The sequence below is a fragment of the Chinchilla lanigera genome, unplaced genomic scaffold (assembly GCF_000276665.1).
Source record: "Chinchilla lanigera isolate Chin_1 unplaced genomic scaffold, ChiLan1.0 scaffold00049, whole genome shotgun sequence".
NCBI lineage: Eukaryota > Metazoa > Chordata > Mammalia > Rodentia > Chinchillidae > Chinchilla > Chinchilla lanigera.
This window is the reverse complement of record NW_004955450.1, coordinates 1,466,046-1,490,823: the sequence shown is the minus strand read 5'-3', so window position 1 is coordinate 1,490,823 and position 24,778 is coordinate 1,466,046. Positions and strand designations below refer to the sequence as shown.

Genomic DNA, 24,778 nt, shown 5'->3' with positions numbered 1-24,778 from the left:
CAGACTTGTCCAGGGCCACAGGGCTGGGGAGGGACACACTAACCAAGCATGCATGACCAGTATTTTATACTGCATGGTCATACAGAATGCTTCCTGGGATCTTCGTCTGAGCCTTGAAGGATGCCAGTCACCACATTTACAGAAAGGACACCAGGGCTCAAATCCATAAAGTGACCCTAGGTTGGGTAGAGCCAAACTAGAGCCCAAGGCTTCGTGAGGCTGGCACTCTTGAGCCTTGGACTTTACACCGTGTGGCCACTGAGAGACATTTGCCCAGGAAAAGCCTTTCTGAGGTGCACCAGGCTGGTAATGGCAGCCTACTGCTGTGACAGACACCTCTGTGCCTGGTAGCGAGGAGTCTATGTCTCAAACTCAGCTGTGTTCTCCTGAGCTCCAGGGTTGAAGCCCAGCCCTGCAACTATACCTGGAGGTGGGGCTTCTAGGAGTGAGTTAGAGTGAGGTGACGTGATACGGGTGGGTCCCCAGCCCAGTAGGATGGTGGTCCTGGGAGAAAGAGGGAGTCACCTGTGAGAAAAGCATCCTGTGAGCCGTGTGAAGGGAAAGGAGAGGCCGCGTGGGCACCAGCAAGCAGGCAGCCATCCACAGCCCTGCGAACCTGCCACACTGGTGCCATCAGACTTCAGCCCAGAGCTACAGGAGACTGTTGCTTACGCCCTGTGGGGGGCGGAGGCGGGGTGGGGGGTGCTGTGGCATTTGTTGTGCAGCTTCGACCACCTAAGGCAGTCTGATATTAGTGATACTGAATCCACCAACTCCCCCCACCAGTTCCTCCACCAGCATCTTCTAGGTGCCCAGGTCCAATCCAGTCCTTCAGGTCCCCCCTGCCCTGCCCCGCTGCCCTCCACCTGTGCCTCGGTAAGAAGCTTTGCTCCCGCCATGGGCCGTCTGACACTCCCCAACACGCTGTGTTGTCACTCTTGTGTTGAGAGGAGAACTTCCCTTGTTCTCAGTATCCCTACAGCATTAATATAACACTTGGGCTGAGCGCCATAGTACCCACCTATAACCCTGTCACAGTGGGAGGCTGAGGCAGGAGGATCATAAGTTCAAGTCCAGCCTGGGCAATTTAATGACTTAGCAAGACCCTGTCTCAAAATAAATAAAAAGTTTAAAAAGGCTACGGATGTAGCTCAGTGCAAAGGCTCTGGGTTCCATAAAAAAGTGGCCCTTGGCACAAGAAACACTCAGGAGACGTCCGCTGAGGCTGGTGCACCGCAGTTGTGCCGAGGCCTGTGGATGGGTGGCATTGGGCTCAGCGACAGCTGAGAATCAGTGTGTCCATTTGTCTGCTCAAGATTTTTTTGCTTTTAATTTTATTTTCAGGTTCTTTTTTAAATGTGTTTCTTTTTTGTTCCCCGCAGCCAGATCTCCCTGACCCTCTCTCCACCTGCTTATAGCACATGTCGCCAGGGTGCGGGCTTCCTCTTCTAAAATCGCTGCTTCCAGAATCATTAACAATTCCAGAATAGGAGGAGGTGGAGTCATGAGGTCTGCGCCTCCCCCTGCCCCTCCCTGACTGTGCACAGTGCCCCCCTTGTGGAGGCCATGCCTGGCCTGTGCTTAGAGGGCCGGAGAGGAGCAGGGCTGTCCTGGGCTCCTCTCCAGAGTGACCAAGGATGGCTCAGCCAGGCCAGCAGGCATCGCCTGCCTCCTGATACAGTCAAATCATTTCCATAGGATATGTTTCAAATTCAGAGCATAGGAATCTAATTTTCAGCAAGAAGGAGTATATTAAAGATCCAGCACTATTTTATCATCGTCTCTTTTTCAGGGTACATGTGACCCTATGTTCACTTTATGAAATTGAGCTGTTCACTTAATGGGTGTGTTATGTGGATAAATGTTTACTTTTTAAAATTGACCACCTTAAAAGCCAGAATAATCTAGAAGCTTACTGAGACCGCCCAGCTCACAGTGAGCAGAGACAGGCGCCAGCTCTGCTTGCTGTCCTGCTAGTCCCTCATTTAGAACTGCGCCACAGGGCGAGGCCCACTCTTGTTCCTTTCTGAGAGCAGTGTTTCTGGAAGTTCCCTTAGCTCCTCAGAGCCCTGCTCTGTGTCTGAAGCTGTCCACATGTCTGAAAGGCTGTTTCTCATGATGACTGAGCCATCCCTGCTCCCGACTTGCTGCCTCTGGCTGATGACTGTGGCCTCCACAGGCAGACACAGTAGGCTGCCACCACTGGGAGGGAGCTCAGTGGAGCCCCTCTGTGTTACGTCGGCCTCAAAAGTGGGGCAGGTGCCTGCTAAGGGCTTCCGTCTTCAGACAGAGGTGACACCAGCTGCGGGGACTGACTCACGGCGCCACGAGGAAGCCAGTGAAACAGCACGCAGTATTCTAAGTCTGAGACAACTCACTGTGCATACACGGCACTCATTCAGACAGCCTCGGAGCCCTTGAGGAGCACTAACTTCCCACTGAGTGGGGAACGCTTGAGCAGACCAAGATGACATTTGACCAGCCACGGCCAGGGAGGGAATGGCCACATGGAATAAAGCTGAGCCTGGTCTCCCTGCCCCCACCCCATCTGTCAGAAACCCTTCAGACAACTTTCTCCTGGTACTCAAAGCCCTGAGCTGCAAGTCAGGATGTTTGCATTCCCAGCTGCTTCCCTGCCCCAAGGGGAAGTGCTTAGCTACTTCAGCTGACGTCAGGCTCATGACATACATCCACCTGCCACCTGTGCCACAAACCCACCTGAATTAGCCCCCTACGTCTCACTGCTACGGGCCAGTCCTTCCCTGGACATCCTCATCCCGTCTCCCCACAGGGTCTGAAATGTGGTTAGGAAGACGTTACTAACTGGATGTCCCACCCTGGTACACAGTGGAGCCTGGCTTGGGTAGGCTTCTCCTGGCCCTCGTGGACTCCTGTGTGTAGCCTGGTTTGGCCCTGTCAGGGTGGGCCTCTTGTTGGAACTTCTTAGCCCAAGCCAGCCAGACTGCTTCCATCTGTTTGTATCTTCTCTCAGCCATCTCACTATGCTACTGGAGATCTCAGGAAAGTCACCCTATGAACAGGCAGCAGACAACCCATTCTGTTCTTTGAAGAGAGCCACGCGTCCCTACAGGGCTCTGCTTCCGGAGACCAAGAGCAGAAAGTCCTGGCAACACCCTCACGTTCCACACTGGTTTACCAGGAGCCAGGAATGACATCTTTGAGTTAACACTGCACCTGTGCCAGCCAGATTGGGCAGTTTAATGATTTCTCAAGTTAGCAAACCTTCCAGTAATAGCATTTTAACAATGAAGTTTTGAAGGAAAAATGTGTTCTTAATTTTTGTCCAAAGAGGGGGAAAAAAAAGACTTCTAATAGTAGTATCATTATAAATTCTAATGTGCTGACCATTTGGCTGTGTGACAAACTATGTAGCTGGTAATTAAAGAGCTAAGTCAATGCTTTATCAATAAAGTGAGCGATACGCATATTTTTTTCAGCCCTGTCAGAAACGGCAGCACATAGCCATATGCAGAATTGTCACACAGTGCAAGTCTTTAAAATTCCTTTTGGATTTGAAGGTATTAACAAGTCCCTATCAACATTCTCTAAAGGTTTTTGATGTCATTTTAGCTATTGAAGGAAAATATGTGAACTATTACTTTGTTGATTTTGTTCTTAAACCAAACTGCATTATCATCGGAGAGTGTGTTCTTAAAGTATTGTTAAAAGTACTTTGAAAACTTGTAAATCCCTGTAATTTATGTTTCTCCTGCCTCTGCTATTTCATTCTGTCCTTCTGGTTTTAATTTGAATGCAGTCCTGTCTGGGTGTGTACCTGTAAAATTGTGTTTTTCCAACTACAATTTACAGTCCTGACCTTAGGTTTTACAGTGTTCTTAACCGTCTCAGAGCTTCCTCCTGTGGCACGAAGTGGGCTTTGGGTCACCCAGCTCTTTCATATTAGAACTGTCTAATCAAAGTTACTCGAAACAGATCTGATTCTGGCATTTCTTAGTTTATCGTGTAGGCCTCAGGAGTAAATTAGGAGGGCTTCCCTGCAAGCCCATTAATTGCGTTGCTCTATTTCTTAAAATGTACACAGTTGTAAACCTAGACTGCTTCAAGACAACGGTCTCATTTATCTAAACAATTCTCCTTTTAGATTCAATGGCACTGATGGAAACAAAGATAAGGAGTATGGATTGGAGGAAGGGTCTTTGGAGCCAGTGCCTGCTGAAACGGTTCCCATTCCTGAGTCGGTCCCTTTTCTTTTCAGGCCTGGCCTACATACGGAATCGATCTGTCTGCATGCGGGGCATCCAGTGAGGGGCCACGGGAGGGCTGCAGTGGGCAGGGCCAGGGAGCTCTCTGCAGGTTTAAGGGCCCAGCTGCCGTGCTTTGTTAAAGCCCCGTGTGTTCTGAGTCGGAAGCTGCACCCTTATCGTGGACTATAATTTTTAAATGGCTACGCAGGTTTTGACGTATTTTCTGTAGATTGGGAAAGAATTAATTTTTATTTCCCATTCTCTTCAAATGTAATTCAGTAAGCTCTGCTAGGAGTCAAGGCCTCTTCCTCACACCCTCACACCGTGCTCCGTGGCTCTGACCCCTCTGTTCTAGGTGATTGTGCAGTCAGGCCGCCACCCCACGGTGCTGCAGAAGCTGTGCCAGCTGCCCTTCCAGTACTTCAGTGACCCGCGGCTCATCAAAGTGTTGTTCCCCTCACTGATCGCTGCCTGCTACAACAACCGCCAGAACAAGGTCATCCTGGAGCAGGAGATGAGTTGTGTCCTGCTGGCCTCATTCATCCAGGTAACCCCTCGCTAAGCCCTGTTCTCTGGCTGTGTGTGTGAACTGACGCGACTGAAAACAAAGTAAACATGAATCAACGCATCACTCTTGCCCTCTGCACTGGGTCTTAAAAACTTCATCTACTTCTCTGCTTAAAATTTAATTTCTGAATTACCAGGGTAGTTCCTAAATTGCCACTCATAGAACTGGGGTTGACCGTTACATAATTTTTACCTGACCGGCTTCAAAGGAAGGAATTTTTTGCTGTTAATGAAACGGAAACCCATACTTAAGAAATGTGTTTCAGAGACCCCAGACTTCAGAGCTTTGGCTGCTATATTTATCTTGCTTTCAGCCGAGTTTGGGAATGGGCAATAATTGCTGAAGAAAATCAATTGAATTTCAGCTTATTTGTAAATTTTTAAATATGATTTTCATATATGTGCAGGCATATTGGATACCGTTGCTTGTATTAAAAAAAAAAAAACTTAAAACTTGGTAAGTACTTTATAAAATGGTTCTTCAAGGTTCCCATATATTAAATTATTACTGTCCACTAGAAAATCTCACTAACAGCCTTATGTTTTTCTGATCCAATTAAGCTCTACCGAACTGGAATCAGAATTAGTGCTGTAGCAAAGTAATAAAGGCAAATCTAAGTTAATTCCATCAATACAATAGAAAATCAAGTTGATTATTCATTAACGTCTGCTAATAACTAATTTTTTGTCATTGTAATTCTTTACTTTCTAAAAACATCCTGTTTTCTTTCAAATGTTCCACCATAAAATCACTGTTCTTGCCCCTGACACACATAGTCAACAGCCTCTGCGTCCTGTTCTTCCTAATAGTGAAACAGAAACCAGGGTCCCGCGTGGCATTGTTCCTTGCTCTGCCTCATCAGCACCGGTCACTGTGGAGAGAGTGTGGCCACGCCCAGCCGGCCAGGAACACAGGACGGGCAAGAGTGAATCCCAAGCCTCTATACCTTAGACAATTAGTAGTATATGTTTTCTAAACTCCTTTCTATTAGATGATTAATTAATAAACCCGCCACATCAACCATATATAGACCTGTTTTGTTTTCAGCCTAGTTGCTACATTTAAGACTGGGTTTCATTTTATGAAAATGTTTTCAAGTCAGCTACTCAGATTTACGAGTATGAGTGTCCACACTGTCTTACAATAAATCTTGTAGTACATAACCACCATATCAACGCAGGATCCTTCATATATTCTTACAGCCTCAGTGTCGCATTAAATAGAAAGTACATTATAGAAAATCTGAAGTGCGTGACTTTTTCCATTCAGATTGCTCACCCTTGCATTCAGTAGGTAATCTTTGAATGTGTGCAGTAGGCACCACCGAAGGCACTGGAACTACAGCAGTGAATATAAAACGGATCAAAATTCCCACCTTTACAGCTCTTTCACAAGCAGCAACAAAAAAAGTAAAACAAATGGCGCATCAGAGGCAGTGAGCACTAGGGCTGAGAAGCGGTGCGGCTCGTGTGGCGCGGGCAGAGCAGACTAAACCCAGGCAGTGACACTGAGCAGAGACCAGCACGCGTCTGCACCGGCACGGGTCCTCCTGTCTTCAAGTACTCAGAAAACAGCTTATCAAAATGCAAATAACACCACAGTTGAAAGGTCAAACAGACCTCCTATTTTCATCTGCTAGTGATCCAAATACTTCCAAATCTCCATCCAAAAAGATCTGTATGTAAATGCTACAGAAATTTCTTATACTGCCTCCTTGTATCAAGTTTCTTCCCTATAAATAATTGTGGTCAAGAGACTATACATTGGATTTTACTTTATGAAATGGTTCTTCAAGGCCCCTATGTATTAATTTTAATATTCTGTAGAAAATGATACTAAAATAGAGACTGACGATTTGGCATAGATTTCTAAGGATTTATATATTATATACTGTGTTTTTCAGTTTCCATCTAAGAGTAAAACTATCAATCTTTTAAGATTTAGCAGCAGAAAATCCATAATCTTTATTATAGACTGTTACATTTATACTTTCTCAAAACCTTTAAAGTCTGTTGATAGTTTAAGATAGTGAATTTGGCTTCAGCTTTGGGTTTATTAAGTAGAAAATAAAGTTTTAGTTTCCAACGTATGAAGCAACCTGGCCCTGGTGATATTTATTTAGCAACACTGAAGTCCTCACCATTTAGTTTAGGAAATGCATGAGAACCTGGACCCTGTAACATCACTCCCTTCCGCTCTCATATCTGGGCCCGAGATGACTCGTGCACAGCGGTTGTGTGGATCCGGGGATTTACCAGCCCCTCAGAGGAGTGCTGTGCTCAGAGGTGCCACAGAACCCCTCTCTTCCCTTGCAGGACTTCGCGCAGACGCCAAGCCAGGCGGACCCCCTGCTGCACCAGCCCAGAGGTAGGTGGTCTCTGGCAAAGTGAACCCCATGTCTTTCATAGATGCACATGTTTGTATCCCCCTTTGGGAAGTGTTAGAGAAATTCATGTTTTCTATCAATTTTGTCCTGAAACACAAACGCATCTGAATATACAGAGAAGTCAGGGGCAGTGAAGAAAAGCACAGGCCTTCTTCGAGCTGCCGTGACAGGCAAGCCAGGGCAGGGCACCTAATCACTAGGAGCCTAACCCCTGGGAGCTGCTGTGGAGAGCAGAGGATGTCAGGTCCCAAACATTCGCCTGTGACACTCACAACAGGCTTAGTTCCCTGTCCATGTTCAGAATTAAGTTTTTAATCATAGTAGCCCAAATTTTCCCCCTGAACTCAAGTACTTGAACTTTGTATTGAAAATAATTGTTTTAACCAGGCAGGGTGGCACAGACCTGTAACCCCAGCATTGTAGGAGTCTGAGGCAGGAGGACTGAAAGTTTGAAACCAGCCTGGGCAATTTAGTGACTTAGTAAGACTCTCTCAACAATTTTTTTTGTTTTGTTTTTGTTTTTTCCGGTACCGGGAATTGAACTCAAGACGTCGCACTTGCCAAGCAGGCGCTGTGCCACTGAGCTAAATCCCAAGCCCCCAATTTTTTTTTTTTTAATTATCTAGAATAAAGAACTCAAAAAAATTAGATCACACACCCCCAAAAAAGGCCCAATCAAGAAATGGGCAAATGAAAGAACAGACACAGAAGAGCAAATGGCCAGCAAACATGATAAACTGTTCAACATGTCTGGCTGTTAGAGAAATGCAAATTAAAACTCTAGAACTCTAAGATTTTGTCCTGCACCAGAAAGAATGGCCTTCATCAAGGACTCAGAGAAGAACAAATGCTGATGAGGCTGCAGTAAAAAAGGGACCTTCCTGCATTGCTGGTCGGAGTGTAAACTAGTACAAGCACTATAGAAGTCAGTATGGAGATTCCTCAAAAAACTAAAAATTAGGAATTCCATTTGACCCAGCTACTCCCCTTCTAGGTCTGCTCTCAAAAGAACTAAAGACATCATAATACAGTGATAGATCTATAACATGTTTAGAACAGCACAATTCATAATAGGTAAATCCCGGAAGCAGCCTGTATGTCCATCAGCAGACAAATGGATAAAGAAAATGTGGTATTTATACATAGTGGAGTACTATTTGGCTATAAAGAAGGATAAATTTGAGACATTTGTAGGCAAGTGGACGCACCTGGAAAATACACTGTTGAGTGAAATCAGACGCATAAGCTTAAAGAATGGTATTTCTCATTTGAGTAAGGCAAAGTATAAACAAAGGGCAAAGTAAAGGATGGATAGAAGGAAACTAGGAGATAAAGCTTTTGAAAATGGAAGGGGTCCAGGAGACTGAGGGGGAGGGGGAGGAGAAGAGGAAGTAAGATTTAAGCTGTGTCCTGTCAGATACCAAGTGCAGAGACCATATACCCACAGTGAATGCAAGCACTGGTGTCATAAACATGGTTAAGAAGAATGAAAATGGAGAAAGGGGATTTGAAGACAGAGGGAGGGACGTGGGTGGGAAAGGGAAAGCGATTTAAAAAGAATCTTCGTTGCGTACATGCACCTGCTCCCTAAGATGAATGTAAACTTCATGTACTGCAAGTATGTACTTGTGAAATAAAAATGCTTTCAATGTAAAGGGTTGTGGGTGTAGCTCGGTGCAAAGGCCCTGGGTTCAGTCCTCGGTTGGGGGAGGGGCCGGGATTGCAAGCTTTTCTCTCTTGGGTTCCCGGGGAGGCATTTCCTCTGATCTGAAATAGAAATTTACAGTCTTAAACATTTACTTTCTAAATATTCTAATCCCAGACTAGGGTTGAGAAGTACAGGTCTTGCTTTGCTTGTTGCAGCAGCATCTCTGATTAATACCCTGGTACCGATGTTCCCCAATTCCTTATTAGCCTGATTGTGTTGAAAGTGGCATTCAAGGCCCCCACTTGGAGCAGCCTAGGGCTATGCTGCCTGGTGGGCAGGTGTTAGAAAGTATGTAGCAGGAAGTAAAACCAAATCGTTACAGTGTCACAAGAAATGCCATGTTTTATTGACTTAGATACTCAGAAAAGTAAACAGAAAGCTGTGTAACTTTTCAGAGGTTCAAGCCAACACCCCAATTAGTGCCATTGGCCCGAGCTGGGATTCAAGTAAGTCCAGTTCTGCCAGGCTCAGCCACTGCCCTCCTTCCCAGCTCAGAGGATGCTGGAGACAGCCGCGGATCTGCTATTTACTACTGCACAACTTTCTACATTTCAAATATATGTGAAAATACGTTTAAAGGTCTTCTAATGTGTTTATGTGTAATTATACAGCTGGTGGGGGTTTTTCTGGTTTTATTTTTGTTTGGTTTTAGGGGGTTTTTGTGTATTTTCGTTTATTTCTTTTTGTTTTTGCCAGTAAGGCTTGCAGACATTCTTCTTACACTTTCTGTTTCCCAAAAGAGAGGAGGCCCCGTGTGTTGCCCTGTGGAGGGCGCAGCCTGGGAGCTGTCCCTGTGCACGGGCTGGGCTGAGGCTGGGCTCCCGCTCTCCTGTCCTGGGGCCGCTGTCCTGCACTCCCCACTCAGCAGCTTCACCCACAGAACAGCAAACGGGCAACAGCCTTGCTTTGCTCCAAGACAGCCAACATCAGTGACGGTTCTTGAGGTCTTTACTTGATTAAATAAAAGATGATGTGTCACAGCCAGCCGGCAGGCACCCTGACATCTGTCCCTTTTTGCTTAGAGGAGGTCCCCACGAACATCTCCAGCCATCCTGAGCTGCGCCCAGGTGAGCTCCACTGCAGAGCGGCTCAGCCATCACAGCCTCCTCGCCATTCCCTCTGCGCTTTAAGTTATACTTTAGCCAAGCACGGGGGTTTTCGTTAAGCAAACTATTTCAGGGCTGGGTGTGCCTGCGTGGGCGCCACCTCCAGCCACAGGCACATCTACACACTGGACCCCTTCCCGGGAGAGTCCCCCACTCCGGGGTCCTCACACAGTTTCCATCATGTCTTACGTACGGGCTGGTACCTGAGTATGGGAGAAGCACAAACTGGATTGTAGTTAAAGTACATATTCTCTGTTTCATACTTTCCATAACTCAGTATTGACACAGATCAATCACCTCATTAACATAAAATGCATGATTTATTAGAAGTGTATATCTCCAACTGGTACTCTTAGCTATCAAAATAAATTTAATTTCTTAAACATCAAAGAATTTAAGGCTTTTTAATTTAACTGTTTAATCTTTTTGCTCCTCTCAGGAAGATGCCTTGGTCCCCAAGACTACCTTGAACTGGCTAACAGATTTCCTCAGCAGGCCTGGGAAGAAGCACGACAGTTTTTTTTTAAAAAAGAGAAACACTAAATTTCTGGCTGCTCTGAATTTGAGTGGCCTTGTTAATATTTCCACTGTTCCTTATGACACCCTCTGGCCTTGTTTATACCCCCGATGTTGATATGATACATACTTTGCACTATTTATAATGACTGTAGATACTTCAATGTCCTTCCTAATTTTGCAAGTTAAACTTATTTCACTTATGCACAGTATTTTGGAGTTTGTTAATGTCCATTTTATGGCAATATATAATTTGCATTTGTAATATGGGCAAAATTAGAAATAAAACTGGCACGTCTGTTTTGTTCTTGTAATAAAATAACTTATTCTAGTTTCGTGTTGGCTTTTTGTGTTGAGGTGATACAAATTTGACAGAGAAGTGTTCATCCCAGCACCTGGCTCATCTTAATTAACGCTTTAACGTTGGCCTGCTGAGATTTTTTCCTCGAGATTTGCAGTCAAGCTGTTACGGTGCTCACACTGTGGCGGCGTAGGGCGCGGGGCTGCGTGAAGCTGGGGGGTGGGGGGGCCTGGCCCTGCCGTTCGGGGCAGCGACCCCTCCGAGCTGCGACCCGTGGGCGAGATGGACTCGTTGTCCGAATAGATGAGTGATGGAGGCGTCGGTCATCCCAGAGGACTTCCTCAGATCGCTGTGAGACGAAGCAACGCTAGGGAAAACAGCAGTGCCCGCGGCTCCGAATAAGTTTTAAATTACTGTCTTGCTCGGGTCCGGCCTTTCCACATCTGCTCCTTCTGAGCCCAGGTCGGGGCTAAGCCGGTCACTGACTGACATCAGTAATAATTTCTGTCGGATTAGGATCGAACATTACCAGGAAAGAAGACGCTATCTGGAAGGGTTGACCTGAAAAACTATTAAGCTCGAGATGTGGGGAGCTGGGAGGTGCGGGAGCCTCGCCGCACGGTGGAGCTGACTCACCTGTGCCGGGGATTGCGGAGGGGCTGTGAGCACTGTGCGCTGAGCCACCGACGGGGCGGGCGGAGGGGGCAGTCCCGATTTAAAAAAAACAGGAGGGGACAGTAAGTGCAGGCCTCCCCATGCCCACAGCTGGGACCCAGAGTCGCCAGCCCGCGGTGCGGAGGGCCAGGTGGGAGGAGGCCGGCGCACTCCCAGCGCGGGCTCCCGGTGCTCGAGCTGGGTCAGGCGATATTCACGGGGGTCCCCGCGCCCCCCGCGGGAGGGGCCTCGCTCCAGATCTGCTCGGAGTTGACCTGGAAGCGTAAACCACCGAGCCGCGACGCCAGGCGCCCAGAAGCCCGAGAACCGCGACTGAAGGTCCGACCCAGTCCAGCCCCAACCCTGCTCCCGGTCCCCATCTCTCCGCGGGGACGGGGATGGGGCCGGCGACAGGCGACTGCGGGAGAGGCGAGCGGGGTGCGGTGGGGTGCGGTGGGGCCCCGATCGTCACCGCTGTTCCGGGCCTCCCATTCTGCAGCCGGAACTCTGCGGCCAAGGGGTTCAGGTCCCGGCCTCGTCACTGCCCCTTCAGCACCGCTTTCTCTCGGGCTCCGGATAATCTGGAGGAAACTACTCCTCGCGCTCCGCGCTCGCTCCCCTGGGGAACCCCGGCCTCCCTCCCCGACCTCCGCCCGCAGGGTCGCGGGCCGCATGCGCGCGGTCCACAGACGCGCTCCCGCCCGCCGTGCGTCGGTCGCAAGGGCACCCGCGCCCTTTCCTGCTCTCAGTCCAGCTCTGTTTATCTGCATCCTCTGTGCAGGCTCCTGCAGCAAGGTGCTAGGCGGTAACGGGCAGCACTGAATCTCGGTATTTTCAAGAAAGTTTACTTTTACATCAATCAGACCCATGTTTAAAAGCCTCTAATCTTCCCTGAATCCGCTTAATAAACTCTCTGAATTTTCTGCTTTTATCACAACTCTATTGGGAACTTCTCTGTAAATAGTTTTCATCTATTTTTTTTCTCTCTCCAGCAGGCTGCACTCAGCTAATTCTCTTGCTCTCTTTGGTGAATGCGCACGTGAGAGAATACAGCTCACTAAATGTATGGCGGCTTGAGTCCTTCCTTAGGCAGCGGTGACAAAATCGCCAGTTTTCCAGAGAAGTCTTAGACATTGTCTCGTTTAAACCCAGTCTTTCCGGCTCCGATAAAAATTGAGCTTTAAGTTATTCCATATTCAAAACTAAAAGGCTGATTTCTGTTTCATATCCATTAAATATTAAAGTTCATTGGGAATACTGCCATAGGGACTCTGGATTTCCCAGAATGATGCAGTCTTTTCGTGAATATTAAATTGTGTGGTATAGTAGCCATAAACTTTTCCATCTCCGGGAATTCCTTTTCTGCCTCAATAGAGCTATCCAAATTATTAGATAACTCTGCTCAGAAACATCTTATTCTGAAGCTAAATAATTCACTCGGATCTCCCCCCCCCTTTTCTTGAATTGCGATTTTATTAACCAACTGGGTATCTCATGTTAAAAGTTCAGTTAGCATAAAATACAACACTTGTAATTGTTACAGGTAATTTAATTTACAGGGAAATCCCTACTGTATTACGGAAAATGTTTAAAGATGACCTGGAAAGCAGTAAAACTGGTATTTATTAATGTAACTAACCAACCGTACATCTGACACCTCACCGGGACTGCTGTGATCAGGCTTCAGAGCTAAATCCTTTCCTGGGAAACCCATATAGAAAACGATGCCCACCCTTGAGTGGCTGGCAAGTACTGGGGAAAAGGCTGAGGTGTCTGATACAGTAACACAGACAGCAGATAAGGGCTTCTTAATAGGAGAAACGCTCTGGAATGTTTGCCACAGTAACAGGCAAGATACAGGAAATAATCGAAAAGAGGAATTAGGTTTTTGATCTATGGATGATGAGGGAAACGATCACTGTAATTAGGTAGATGTTTCCATTCATAGCTTTGAAATACTGCACCTCCTCAAAAGCAAAAATTCAGAAGTCATTAACAACGGTTAATGAAATTCTTTATTCAAGAACCTGCTTGTTGAGAAACCCCAATATGGATAAATCAAAAGTTCCCTAAAAGCAAGCTTAATTAGAAGTTTAGTCTCTTATCCAATAGCTAACCAGAAGGTAAAAAGAGAAATTTGTATGTCTGTTTCAGAGAGAATGGTCTAAGTTAAAGGAACGAAGCCTCAAAGAACCCAGCCTTGGTTATTAAAACCGTTTCTGGGCACTTGAGAGGTAAAGCTGGTCCTCATTAACCCAGCATATCTTTTCCCTTATCTTTTTAAGTTTGCGGCACCATTTCCTAAGTCCTGAAGGAGGAGACTGTTCCCTTTAATAGTTGTGCTAGCATCACCTTGACATTCAGGAAGTAAAAAAAAAAAAAAAAAAAAGTGACTCAATTCCCACTTCTTCCCACCATCTCACCATCTTCTACTGACTGCCAGTAATTCTTCCATTCTATTTGCGGTCGGGGTAGAAGCGGCTGTGTGACTCAATCCTGCCCAAAGCCGAGCCTGGGACCCCAGTGGTTCCCACCTTCCGCAGCCTGGCTCTGACAGAAGGCGCCCATTTCTGCACCCAGCGATGGGCACATTTTTCCTTACCACCGCTACCTGAGCTAAGGTGACAACTGTCCCCCACCTGGTCTGGCCGGTGCCCTCTTTTAAGACAAATCCGGAAGAAAGATGCACTGTGGGTCGTTTAGTTCCAGGGACAAGGAAGTGGAAAGGCAATGCCAAGGACTCTTGCGGGGCGGTGGCCAGGCTGGGGACTCCCTGCGCCCGCCAGGACTGCTTTGGGGAAAAGACCGACCCGGCTTCAAAGGGTTAAATATTTGCAAAGGGTAAAACCTGAGCCTTCTGGTTTTTTGTGCTTGCCCGGGGCCTGCTAGAGATTCGGTATCTCCCGGTTATTTCCTGCGATCACTAAAGCCAGTTTTCAAGAAAACAAGTCGCAGGGTTTGAAATGTCACACCGAGTGACCTGGACACGGGTATCCAGGGGCCATCCCTGCCCCCTCCGCTCCGGGTCTGGAAAGAAAATAAACCGAGGACACGCCAGGCTGGCTCTGGGGCGCTCCTTCCCGGCGGCCGGGCCGGGCCGGTGTCTCCTGCAGGTGATGCCGGGAGATAAGGCGCTGCCTGCCCGCCGTCTAGACAGGGAGGGGGGTTAGTGACGATGCACCGCGCAGGACCGACCGGGATACCGCGCAGGATCTCAAGGGCCAGACCAAGACTCGGCCTCGCGAGCCCTAAGACAGACCGGAGTTCGTCGCGCTGCCGCCACGCGCGTGCTATGGGTTTCCCTCCAAAACGCGTCGCCACACCCGCCCGCAGGCCTCCAGCGCGCTGCACCAGAACACTCAAGCAGGAAGCTATGCCCAAGCGGGATTCCCTCCGGAAGGGGCCGGGCTGTGCACAGCAAGGCGCACCCCTCCACTCGGCCTCTCCCCTAGCGGCGACCAATCGTCCTCGAGCCCGCCCCGCACAGCAACCAATCCCTGCCAGGCCCACCCCCTCCAGCGCACACGAGAGCACATGGCTGGCAGAGCACAACGAGGCCCGGACTAAATTTCATTGCAACAAGTAGAACCCTTGAGCCGCTTTTGTCCAGCCATTCACTGGGCCAACAGCACACAGGAGCAGCCTGGTATCAGGTTATCATTTTTTATTAAGATCAAAATATTCGTCCACTATGAACTGGTTGTTCTCACAATAAATAACAATAACTTACGTTTGTTCGGCAAAGGCTCACACTCTGTCCTCCGTCGACTGATAATTTAACACGCGTGTAAGGAAAGTCCAGTCCTACTTTTCCAGCAATCATGCGCGTGGGGCCACGTGTCTGCTCCTCTGGGACCTCAGGGACCGCTGTTCTCCAAGCGGTCCGCATGTGGGCGGGGCCTCGAGGAGCACGGGAAGGGAGGGGCAGCGCTAACCCTGGTGGATCCCAGGTTCTGGTTTTGGAAAAAATAAAAAGTCCTGGGAGCGGGGTCTCCGACTGGCTGCAGGCAGGCAATGTCCTGGCGCTTCGCAGGCCTGACGGTGGGGTTTTCCCCTCGGTCCGCTCTCAATGATGACGGAGACAGGACTCGAGCTGGCATGGCCTGAGCTGGGTCTCATGCGGGGTGCATGCGAGGTCCGGCGGGGGTCCGCTCACGTCTCCACGGGGCTCGGCACCATACTGTTGGGGGTGTCCGGGAGCTGCGAGGACAGGGAGGTCACGTCGCTGCCGGAGGAGTTGCCCAGGGAGCCAGACTCGGAGAAGGAGACCTGGGCGGTAGGAGATGCGTGAGGGCAGTAAGGACAGGCCTGGCCCGGCCCGGCACCCTCCTCCGCACCTCCCTGCCGCAGAGTTCAGGTCAAATCCCCGGAGACCGCGGCCCTGAGAGTTCACCGGGGCACCCATCCCTTCCCCCACCGCGATCACCCCCCCTTCTCTCCGGGCTTCGCAGAGGCGGGTCCCCACCCGGTCCTCACCAGCTGCTGGAAGGCCGGCTGGTCCAGGTCACTCTGCAGCGCGAACTCGCTGAGCGCCTTCCAGGGAGGCTGGAACGTCTGCACCTCCACGGCGCTGCCCTGCACGGCGCTGTCGTGTCGGATGGGGCTACCGGCCACCAGCGGCGTCCCGGTCAGGCCCTGGAGGCTCTGCGGGAGAGGACTCGGTGAAGCCTTTTCTGCGCCTGGAGGCTTGGACCCCAGCCCTGAGCGCGACCTGAACTGCGCATGGGGAGGGGTATGCGAAAGGGCCCCCTTCCCCGACAAGGTCCCTAAACCTGCAGGACTGCAGGCTGAAAGAGCGGCGAGGCCTACACAGAGCGCGAGGCCACTCCTTCGCACTAAGCCACGCGCAGGGAGACGCAGCCCGATTCCAGTCATGCCACGCGGCCAGGACACTTGGGCTCCTGATCCGGGGCCGCCTCGGCCGCGTTCTTACGGCCCCTGGGGCCCAGGGAAGCCTTGCTCACTTGCCCGGGACCTTGCCCTGGGGATGCAGAACCCGACCTCCCCGGGGAAGGAGCGCGATGCTCAGACCGGCCCTCACCGTCTTGTCGTTGTGCTGCTGCTGCTGCAGCTGCTTCATGAGGATCGACTTCTTCTTGTCCTTGCAGCGCTTGTTCTGGAACCAGACGCGGATGACGCGCGGGCTCAACCCGGTCATCTCCACCAGCTGCTCCTTCATGAGCGCGTCGGGCCGCGGGTTGGCGGCGTAGCAGGTCCGCAGCGTGTGCAGCTGCTTCTCGTTCAGCACGGTCCGCACCCGCGTCGTTTTCTCCGCCTGCTTATGCACGTGCGGGCGCAGCGCGGGCTGCCGGCCAGACGCGGGATCTGCGAGTGGGGAGGGCGGGGAAGGGGGCAGTGGGGCCCAGTGAGCGTCCCGGGACCTGCGCCCGGCTTCGTTCCCCTTTATTCGTTCTCTTTCCTTCGCGTTCCCGGAGCCTGCGTTGTTGTCGTCCCCTCCCCGCTCCCGGCCGCACCTCCTCCCGCCGCGGGACCCGCCCGGGCGGCTCGCCCTCCCGGCCCGCAAAGCCCCTGGAAGAAGTCGGGGCTTCCGAGGACCAGGCAGAAAGCGGCAGAAAATCTGAGGGAACCACAGGCCGTGAGACCCGGGATGGAGGCCTCGTCCAGGGGCCGGGGCCTGCAAGGCCGCTGCCCGCGCTCGGCTCCGCGTTCCAGGACAGGCCTTTCCGGAGCCCTAGGTCGGCTCCTTCCCGCCAGCCCGGCCGGGCACAGCCGGGTCTCCTCCCTCGGGGCTCCTGTTGTCCTCTGTCAACCCGGAAACAGCACAGGAGCCTCCGGGGTCTGAGGCCGGCTGCACTCGGTGCCGGCTCCAACCTTGGCCTGGTCTGCACCAGCTCGATCTGTCTCTTTTAGGCTTTTCAGGGTCTGAATAATTTCTACAAGCAACTCGTGAGGCCAGGTTTCCTTGACCCACAGGGAAGACCCGGAGCGATTCAACCTGACCTGCGAATCTGCCACCTGGGCCGAGGTCTCCGTCCCTGTGCTCTGCCTGCCGGGCTCTATCTACTCCACCATCTCTGGGCGACTCCCGCGGGGACACCGCGTCCCGGGAAGAGAAAGCTTGGACTCGGGATCCCAACTTCACCGGACCGAAAACGCCCCTCTGCCGGTGGCGATGGCCTTGGAGTTCCCGGGTGGGAGCGGGGTTACCGACTCGCAGGGACCCCGGGGCAGGTCGCACTCAAGACTCCCGGTTGCCATCCATCTGCTGCTCTGGCACCGGGTCCCCCACAGCCCCTGCACCCCGGCGACTCCCACACCCACGCGAGTCACTGCGGGAAGCGACGGGCAGCTCCCGCATCCGCGTGGAAAGCACGGTGCCGGAGCGAGACCCGCGCACCCAGCTCTCTCGTTCGGCCTGCCTGGCTCACCTGGCAGGTGCAGGGCGCGCGCTCCAGGGATCGGGCCGGGGCTGCGCGGGCTACCGGCCGCAGCGCGCTCGAGCAGGAGCCCGTGGTCGGCGCGGCACAGCAGCTCGTGCTCCCGCAGTGAGAACTCATCCCCAGGCAGCAGCTGGCGGCTGCACACTGCGCAGCGGAAGCATTCCACGTGGAACACACTATCGCGTGCGCGCATCACCAGGTCGCTGCTGCTGAAGCCCACCTGGCACTTGGCGCACTTGATGCCGAAGAGCCTGTGGACGGGCGGGCGCGGGTGAGCGTGACCTGGTCCCCACCCCCGTGGCGGGGCTGCAGCGCGGGCCTCCCTCCACCCGCCCGGCTCACCGCGCATAGTCCCGCTTGCAGTAGGTCTTCCCGTCTCGCACGAAGCACGTGCACGTCTCGTCCAGGTACTGGCTGCACTCAGCACACTTGAGGCAGGCAGCATGCCACTCGAGATCAGGTGACACGCGCAGGATGAACTGGTCGTGGATTTGACTCCCGCAGCCCACGCACATAGCCGTCCCGGGCTTCTCTGCGAGGAGCGCAAGGCGCCAGGTTAGTCCCAGGACCGAAGCCCGGCGCTGTCGCTTGCAATTCTCCCTCGCCCAGCATCGCAACAAAAGGGAAAGGGGAGCTTTCCGAGGACCCGGGTTGTCCAGAACGAAAACCCAGATCGGGGCTCAATAAAGGCCTCGTCTCCAAACCGCGGAGGTCAGCGAGGGGCCTCTATGTCTGCGACCACGCAAGCCGGACGCGGGGTACAGAGAAGACTACAGTCACGCGCATCGTCACAAACACCCGCGATCCAAACATCCCAGACCACGCCAGAGAAATCTCTCCAGCTTTAAAACCAAAACACCAACAAACAAAACCCGCACCCTAAGCCAGACCCAACTGCCTCCAAGCAAGAAGAAGCAGAACCCCAGCCCAATCCAACGTAAATCTGGACCCCAAGGAGCAGCGGCCCGCGGAGAGACGAGTTCGTGGGGTTTCCTCCCCGGTGTCCGACGGAAGCCACTTGTAGGATCCGTCGACCATGCTTCTGCATTCGGGATGCTGCGCATCACGCACCCCCTGCCCCGCACGTAGACGACTTACTCTTGGAGGGGTCCCCCATAGCACCCGGGAAAGGACACTGGAGAAGCAGATCCACCATGCAGAGCGAGGCGAGCGGCGTTTACGGGCCGAGGACTAGGGTCGCTCAGCTCAGCTCCCGCGCACTGACTCCCGGCCAGCCGGGAGGCAAGTCCGCACCGGCCCGCACGCGCGTGACGTCAGCACGCACGGCCCCCGGCCGGGGCGGGGACGGGGGGGACCCCCGGATGGGCGGGGTGGGAGAGGCGGGGGTGCAGCAGGATTGGCTCGCCTGAAGTGAGCGAGTCCTGATTGGCTGGGCGTGAACAATGGAACGCAGCCCCGCCCCCTAAATCTACACGGACCCCTGGCAGGCGGGGCCCGGAGTTAAGCATCCTCGGGACTTGGGGTGGGAACGGTGGCTGGGTGGGTGCCCTGCACTCTGCTTTAAATCTCTGGTCTCATAAATTTAAAAATCCCCACTCGGAACGCGAGAGTGGGGAAAGGGATTCGCTGGACGTGGCCCTCCTGGTCCAGCCGGGCACCCTTCCCCTGTCGTTAGCTTTTGTCCTCAAAACCCGAGCTAGAGGGAGGTAGGGCTGACCACCGGGTCTGGATGGACTCTGTCCAGGGTGCCCCGCCGCCCCGCCCTAGGAAGCCTGGAGCTGGAGGTAGGTGGCCCGGGACGCAGAGCCAGCTCCTAAGGGACAGGTCCTACACTCCCGGGGCTGGGGCTCCCCTCTCCTCTGCACTTTTTCCTCCTCCTGTTCCTCCTTGTTCGTCCTGTGTTGTCTTCGTTTTGAATATGTACCGACTCCCCATCTTACCCCACAGCACCTTCCAGAACCCTACTAGGGTCCACTGTGGGTCCCCGTCCAGAATAAACGGTTTTCACAAATCTGCTGTTTCATTTCACAAACGAGCGCAGAGCGGATCCCCAGAAACGAACGTGGCACAGGTTGATTTACAGTCTGCGCAGTGGTTCCTCGGTCCTTAGAAATGAGGCCTTGCGTGTTCTCCCTCGAAAACAAAAACCCGCTGTGGGTTTTGTTGGGAAGGGTTATAACCCACCCGTTATAAACCGTATCTACCCGCTCAGTGCCTGCGGCTGTTTCCCACTGCAAGGTGGAGGACTCGGTGTCCTCCTGCCTGGGTCCCTGGGTCCCTGTGCCCGAGAGCCTGGCGCCGCCCTGAGCTCCGCGCCCAGGCCGCCGGAGAGGAGCGGGGCCGGCGGGCGATCCCGCGGGCTGAGGGCCACCGCCGTCTGCTCTGAAGCTTCTATTTTTTTCCTCTGGCCCCAATCTCTTCACAGTCTGCAATTGCTTTGCCCAAGGCCCTTTTTTACCTGCTTGGCCCACAGTGCTCACCGGGAGAGTGCGCCGGCAGTCAAGGGCAGGCAGGGTGCTGCGTTTGAAGGAATGTAAGGGGAGGGCGTCCCTTCCAGTACGTGCGCCAGGGCACTGGTGTAACCTCGGCATCTCCTTCTAGTTCTTCCCCGAGTTTTCTCATAGCTGTTTCTACTGCATAAGAATCAACTAAAATATTCCAGAACAAGGCTTAGGATAATACCTCAATGCCTGTTAACTTCGATCCTTATCACTGTGGCTGTCTCTGCCCCAGGCACCTTCCCTGTGCGCTGTGCCAGCCTGGGTCCGGGTGCAAGTGCTGTACCGTGCGGTGCTCTGTGTTTTTGGTATCCTGTGGATGTGGGTGCAGCTCTGGATTAGAGAACACTGCTGTGTACACTCCTGTGGGGAGCATGAGGTGTTTCTGGCTTGGCTGGGCTCCTGCCTGCTCTGGTGCCTCTGGGCCAGGCCTGGCTCCCACCATCCCTCAGATCCTGCCCACTCCACCAGGAGCAAGGGAATCAGTATGTGAGGTGCTCTGGTGGCCAGGAGTTGGCACCTTTATGCCTCCTTTGCTTCTGAAGCTCTTTCCTTGCCAGAGAATCCAGTCCTGTGAGATGGTGCAGAGCTCATGAAGAGGGTGGCTTTTCCTGGGGTGCCAGGGAGTCAGGTCAGGAACTAATATTTGTTCTGCCTCATGCTCTAGGTCTCTCCTGCCACATCTTGCAGTGGGCAGTGTCAGATCCACTTAGTCTTGAGGGAACAGGCAAGAGGGGAAGTGACTGCCACCGGGCCCTTCTTCCTTTTTTCACTGTGCCACTGAAGATCCACAGGGCGTGGTCCGCCATTCACCCCCATCGCTTTCTATAAAAGCAGTTCCCAGTTCCCTCCTCATGGATCTCTGGTCACTGCCACCCCTAGGGGCCCAGTGCTAGGGTAGGGGGGAAGATCATCCCTGCCTCGAAGTCCCAGGGCGCCTTTGATGTGACCCTTCCCTCGTTCTCTGCCTCCTGGTGGATCCGAGCATCCCCTCTGGGGGACACCCCAGGCCACAGCACACAGGACACCTGGGTACCTCCTCTCCTGGCCTCAGCGCGTCCATCCTGAGTCCTTACTGGGAGCAGCAGCTTGAGTTCCTCAGCTCTGCCTTGCTTCACACAGCAAGCACCGGCTCCGGCCCCTCCCACGAGATGGAAGGAGCAGAGAAATCTCCCATTCTTTCTCCCAAACCCCACCCCCACCCCGTCACTGCTACCTCCTCTCAGTGCATAATTCCCCCAAAGGAAGGCTACCTACAAAGATCCCGGAGAGAACAGAAGAGCACTGGTCTCTCCCGCCAGAGAACAGGACCCCAAAGAAAGTGCAGGAAACCTCTTGGCCTGGAGGAAAAGGGTTGGGAGGGGAGCAAACTGACTGGTGTTTATTGATTCATCCTTTTGTTAGTCAGCCCTCCCACCTTCCCTTTCCCCTTCTTTCCTTCCAGAGCGCTAATGTCGGTAGCCTGGATAAGCGTCTGAGACTCCGTCCCAGGCTCTCTTTTGACAGATAAAAACGGCAGTGAAGAGCCAGTCCCACTCTTCCTGCTTAGGGTGTAGAGCAGAATGGGCAGTGTGTCTGTGTGAGTGTGTGAGTGATCGCATGCATGCCTGCACGCGTGTGCGCGCGCACACACACACACACACACACACACACACACACACAGCCTCCTTCCCTGCTCCCCTGCCTTCCCCTTCTCACTTATTCGGAGATCTTTGTCTGCTATTTTTGGGGACCCACCTGTGGGCCTGACCCTACCCGCAGTGTCCCCATCACCCCAGCCAGCACCCGAGGCTCTGCTGGGGTGCTCCACTTCCACACTTTCTGGTCCCATCCTCCAACAGATCCTAGGAAGGAGCTGCTGCTTCTCAGCTGGGGAAGCTGGCTGGGAGTGGCTCTCCTGCCAGGGCTCAGCGCTGAAGGAGGGGATTTGAACTCACAGTGATGCAGCCACTGCACACGCTCCACCCAACCCAGAGGAAGCTGCGCTACTGGAAGGAGTGTCAGTCTCCAGTGTGGTCATCAGGAAGAGCACTGGGACTGGGTCCCATGTGACCCAGCATGGAAAGGAGGAAGCTGGGAACCAGCTCCCCAACCTGGACCAGGGCTCTTCTTGCCAGAGCCTGTATGGATTCTGTTTTGTCCGGGACCCAGGCCCCCTGTCCTCTCCTCTGCCTTGCCTGCCTCCCCACCCCAGACTCCCTTTGAGCACACAGGTGCCCATGAGACAGGGACGGCAGGGACCTCTTCTCCTCACAGACCCTGAGCTGAGCAGTTAGGTGAGGCTCCATGTAAAGTGCCCAATTGCCTGAGCAGGTTTGGCCACAGAATTTGCAAGTTCTAGGGCAAAATGAAATTGTGAGATCTGCTGCTCAAAAATTATTAAGGATCTGAAGATAGCTGTGGCAGCATTAAACTAAGCATGGGGCCTTTCTAGAGCTCAGGGCCCTTGTGACTACCCAGGTTGAGTTTCCAAGAAGCCAGCTCTGCCTCTGAGGCAATGAAGCAGGTCCTACTGTCATCTTCCTGTGGTCTTTCAGCAGAGCAGAAATCAATAAGCAATAACCTCCATTAGTAAGAAGAGGACTTAGACTCAAAGCCACGCCCCCATGAGAGGAGCTGTAAACTTGTACTTGAGTCTATCCAGTTGTAAGTGGTTTTGTTGATTACTTTGTTTTGAGTGAGCAGACATAGGCCAAGGTTACCAAGATCATACTGCAGAAAACAAACCAACCCCTCGTTTGTAGCACTCTTGTCCTTGGGAAATCAGTGATAAGGGAGTGGCTGTGCCAGTTGGGTCAAAAGGACCACAGGGTGTCATTATAGAAAGAGGAAACACATTAGCCCTATGTATGTATATATGTATGTATCCCTCCATCCAGTACTGGGGATTAAACCCGCGGGTGCTGTACCACTGAGCTACAGCTCCAGTTCTTTTTATACTTTAATTTAAGACAGTGTCTTGCTAAGATGCCCAGGCTGATCTGGAACTTGGAATCCTCCTGCCTCAGCCTCCCCAGCATCAGGGATTACAGGTCCAAATGAGGACAAATGAGCCTTAAAAAAAAAACAAAAACCCAGAGCCATTGTTTCCTTTCAAATGCCACCGTGTAGGTAGCTTCGAGGAGAGCTGACCAAGCCTAGATCTTGGTAGAAGAGTGCGCCATGGAGAGGAGCTGTGCCTGCAGCTATGGGGAAAGTTGCATTTTCCTCCATCTTTCCAGAAGGGGAGAACCTGGGCTGGCTTCATGAGGCCTGGGCGTGGTTCTGAGCAGTGTGGTCCAGAGCCCTGGGCTCCTGGCTGCCTCCAGCCAGTCATCCTGGAGCATCCTGGGGCTGCCTCTTAGGGCTGTTTTTCTTCTAAAAGCCACATGCTGGGCACAGTGAGAAGGAATGAGACCAAAGGAAGGAGGAAAAGACTGAGATCCAAAAGGAATCAAATCACCAAAGAAGGGCTGTCAGCTTTTAGGCGCAGAGTTGAGCTTCTCACAAGGGCTAGGTCTGGGATGAAGACCTTGTGTGTTTCCTCAACAGTATTTCTACATTCAAATTAGAAGAACTGCCAGCTGCCAGAGCTCCATTTGACTTGATGCCTTCCCCCAACCCCATCTCACCTCACTCCCACAAGAAAATAGAATATTGTTCTAAAGTCCTCCATTCTGCTCGGCTATGTGTGGGTTTAGGTTCTGCAGATGCTGGAGACCAGTGACAACCCCTTTACCATTTATGGGTGCTCACTCTGTCTTTCTAAAATGAACAGAAAACAAGGATCCTATGGTCTCAAACATGAGACCATCTCTTCATAACATTCTTACCCTTTTTTTTCTTCCTTCTTTTTTTTGAGACATGGTCTTGCTATGTAGTTCAGGCTGTCCTTGAGCTCACTATGTAGCCCAGACTGGCTTTAAACTTTCAGCGATCTTCCTGCCTCAGCCTTCTGAGTGCTGGGACAGGCATGTATCACCAAGCCTGGCTTGTTCCTATCCTTTTAAAGATTTTAAGGATGTCTTTTATTCTTTCCAGCACACTTTCATAAGAAACTAAATATGTGTGTTTCTCATAACAAAGACCACAGATTCTTGTCCCATTTGTCTATTCATCACCTGCAACAAAATAAGAAGTATTAAATGACACTGAATGCCTAGCTCTAACCAAATCCCGCAGCATTTTCTCAAAAGAACCTACAGCAGATCCCCTTTCACTAGAAAACATCTCCTGGAGGTTTGAGTTACCAGTAAATTCCAAAAATAGATATTACAAGACATAATAGAATCTAGGTTGTCACCTCTTATCCAACGGGATTATCCAGTGTCTAATCAGGGACAGATTGTGATTAATGTGATTGTGGATTAGTCTGCTGCAGGGAACCCAGTCAGATTCTCATCAGCTCTGAGTAGGTAATTGGTTTGGAGGCGGCAGCAAAGCAGCTTGTACCAGATTTTGCCACCGCACTGCG

General features: G+C 51.9%; 2 protein-coding genes across 6 annotated transcripts in view; one reads left to right on the top strand and one right to left on the bottom strand.

The window, feature by feature from the left end:
- Scaper (S-phase cyclin A-associated protein in the ER) overlaps positions 1 to 10,841 on the top strand; it is a 341,699-nt gene extending 330,858 nt beyond the window's left edge. For all 4 annotated transcript variants that reach the window (XM_005393476.1, XM_005393474.1, XM_005393475.1 and 1 more), the window contains 3 exons: positions 4,582 to 4,773; positions 7,110 to 7,161; positions 10,434 to 10,841. In XM_005393476.1, the coding sequence (XP_005393533.1) occupies positions 4,582 to 4,773; positions 7,110 to 7,161; positions 10,434 to 10,537 (348 nt within the window). In that variant the 3' untranslated portion in view covers positions 10,538 to 10,841. The remainder of the gene's footprint in view (positions 1 to 4,581; positions 4,774 to 7,109; positions 7,162 to 10,433) is intronic.
- A 4,280-nt stretch (positions 10,842 to 15,121) lies between these two features.
- On the bottom strand, positions 15,122 to 19,238 carry Isl2 (ISL LIM homeobox 2). 2 transcript variants are annotated; one of them, XM_005393473.2, is made up of 6 exons: positions 18,965 to 19,238; positions 18,209 to 18,398; positions 17,855 to 18,117; positions 16,507 to 16,790; positions 15,942 to 16,109; positions 15,122 to 15,665 (listed from the first exon to the last, which is right to left on the bottom strand). In XM_005393473.2, exons 1-6 carry the CDS (start codon positions 19,020 to 19,022, stop codon positions 15,618 to 15,620), a joined length of 1,011 nt encoding a protein of 336 aa, XP_005393530.1. In that variant the 5' UTR covers positions 19,023 to 19,238; the 3' UTR covers positions 15,122 to 15,617. The 2 variants fall into 2 exon arrangements, with proteins under 2 accessions (XP_005393530.1, XP_005393529.1); XM_005393472.2 differs by having other exon boundaries at positions 15,122 to 15,734; positions 18,965 to 19,237.
- Between the last annotated feature and the right edge of the window lie 5,540 nt (positions 19,239 to 24,778).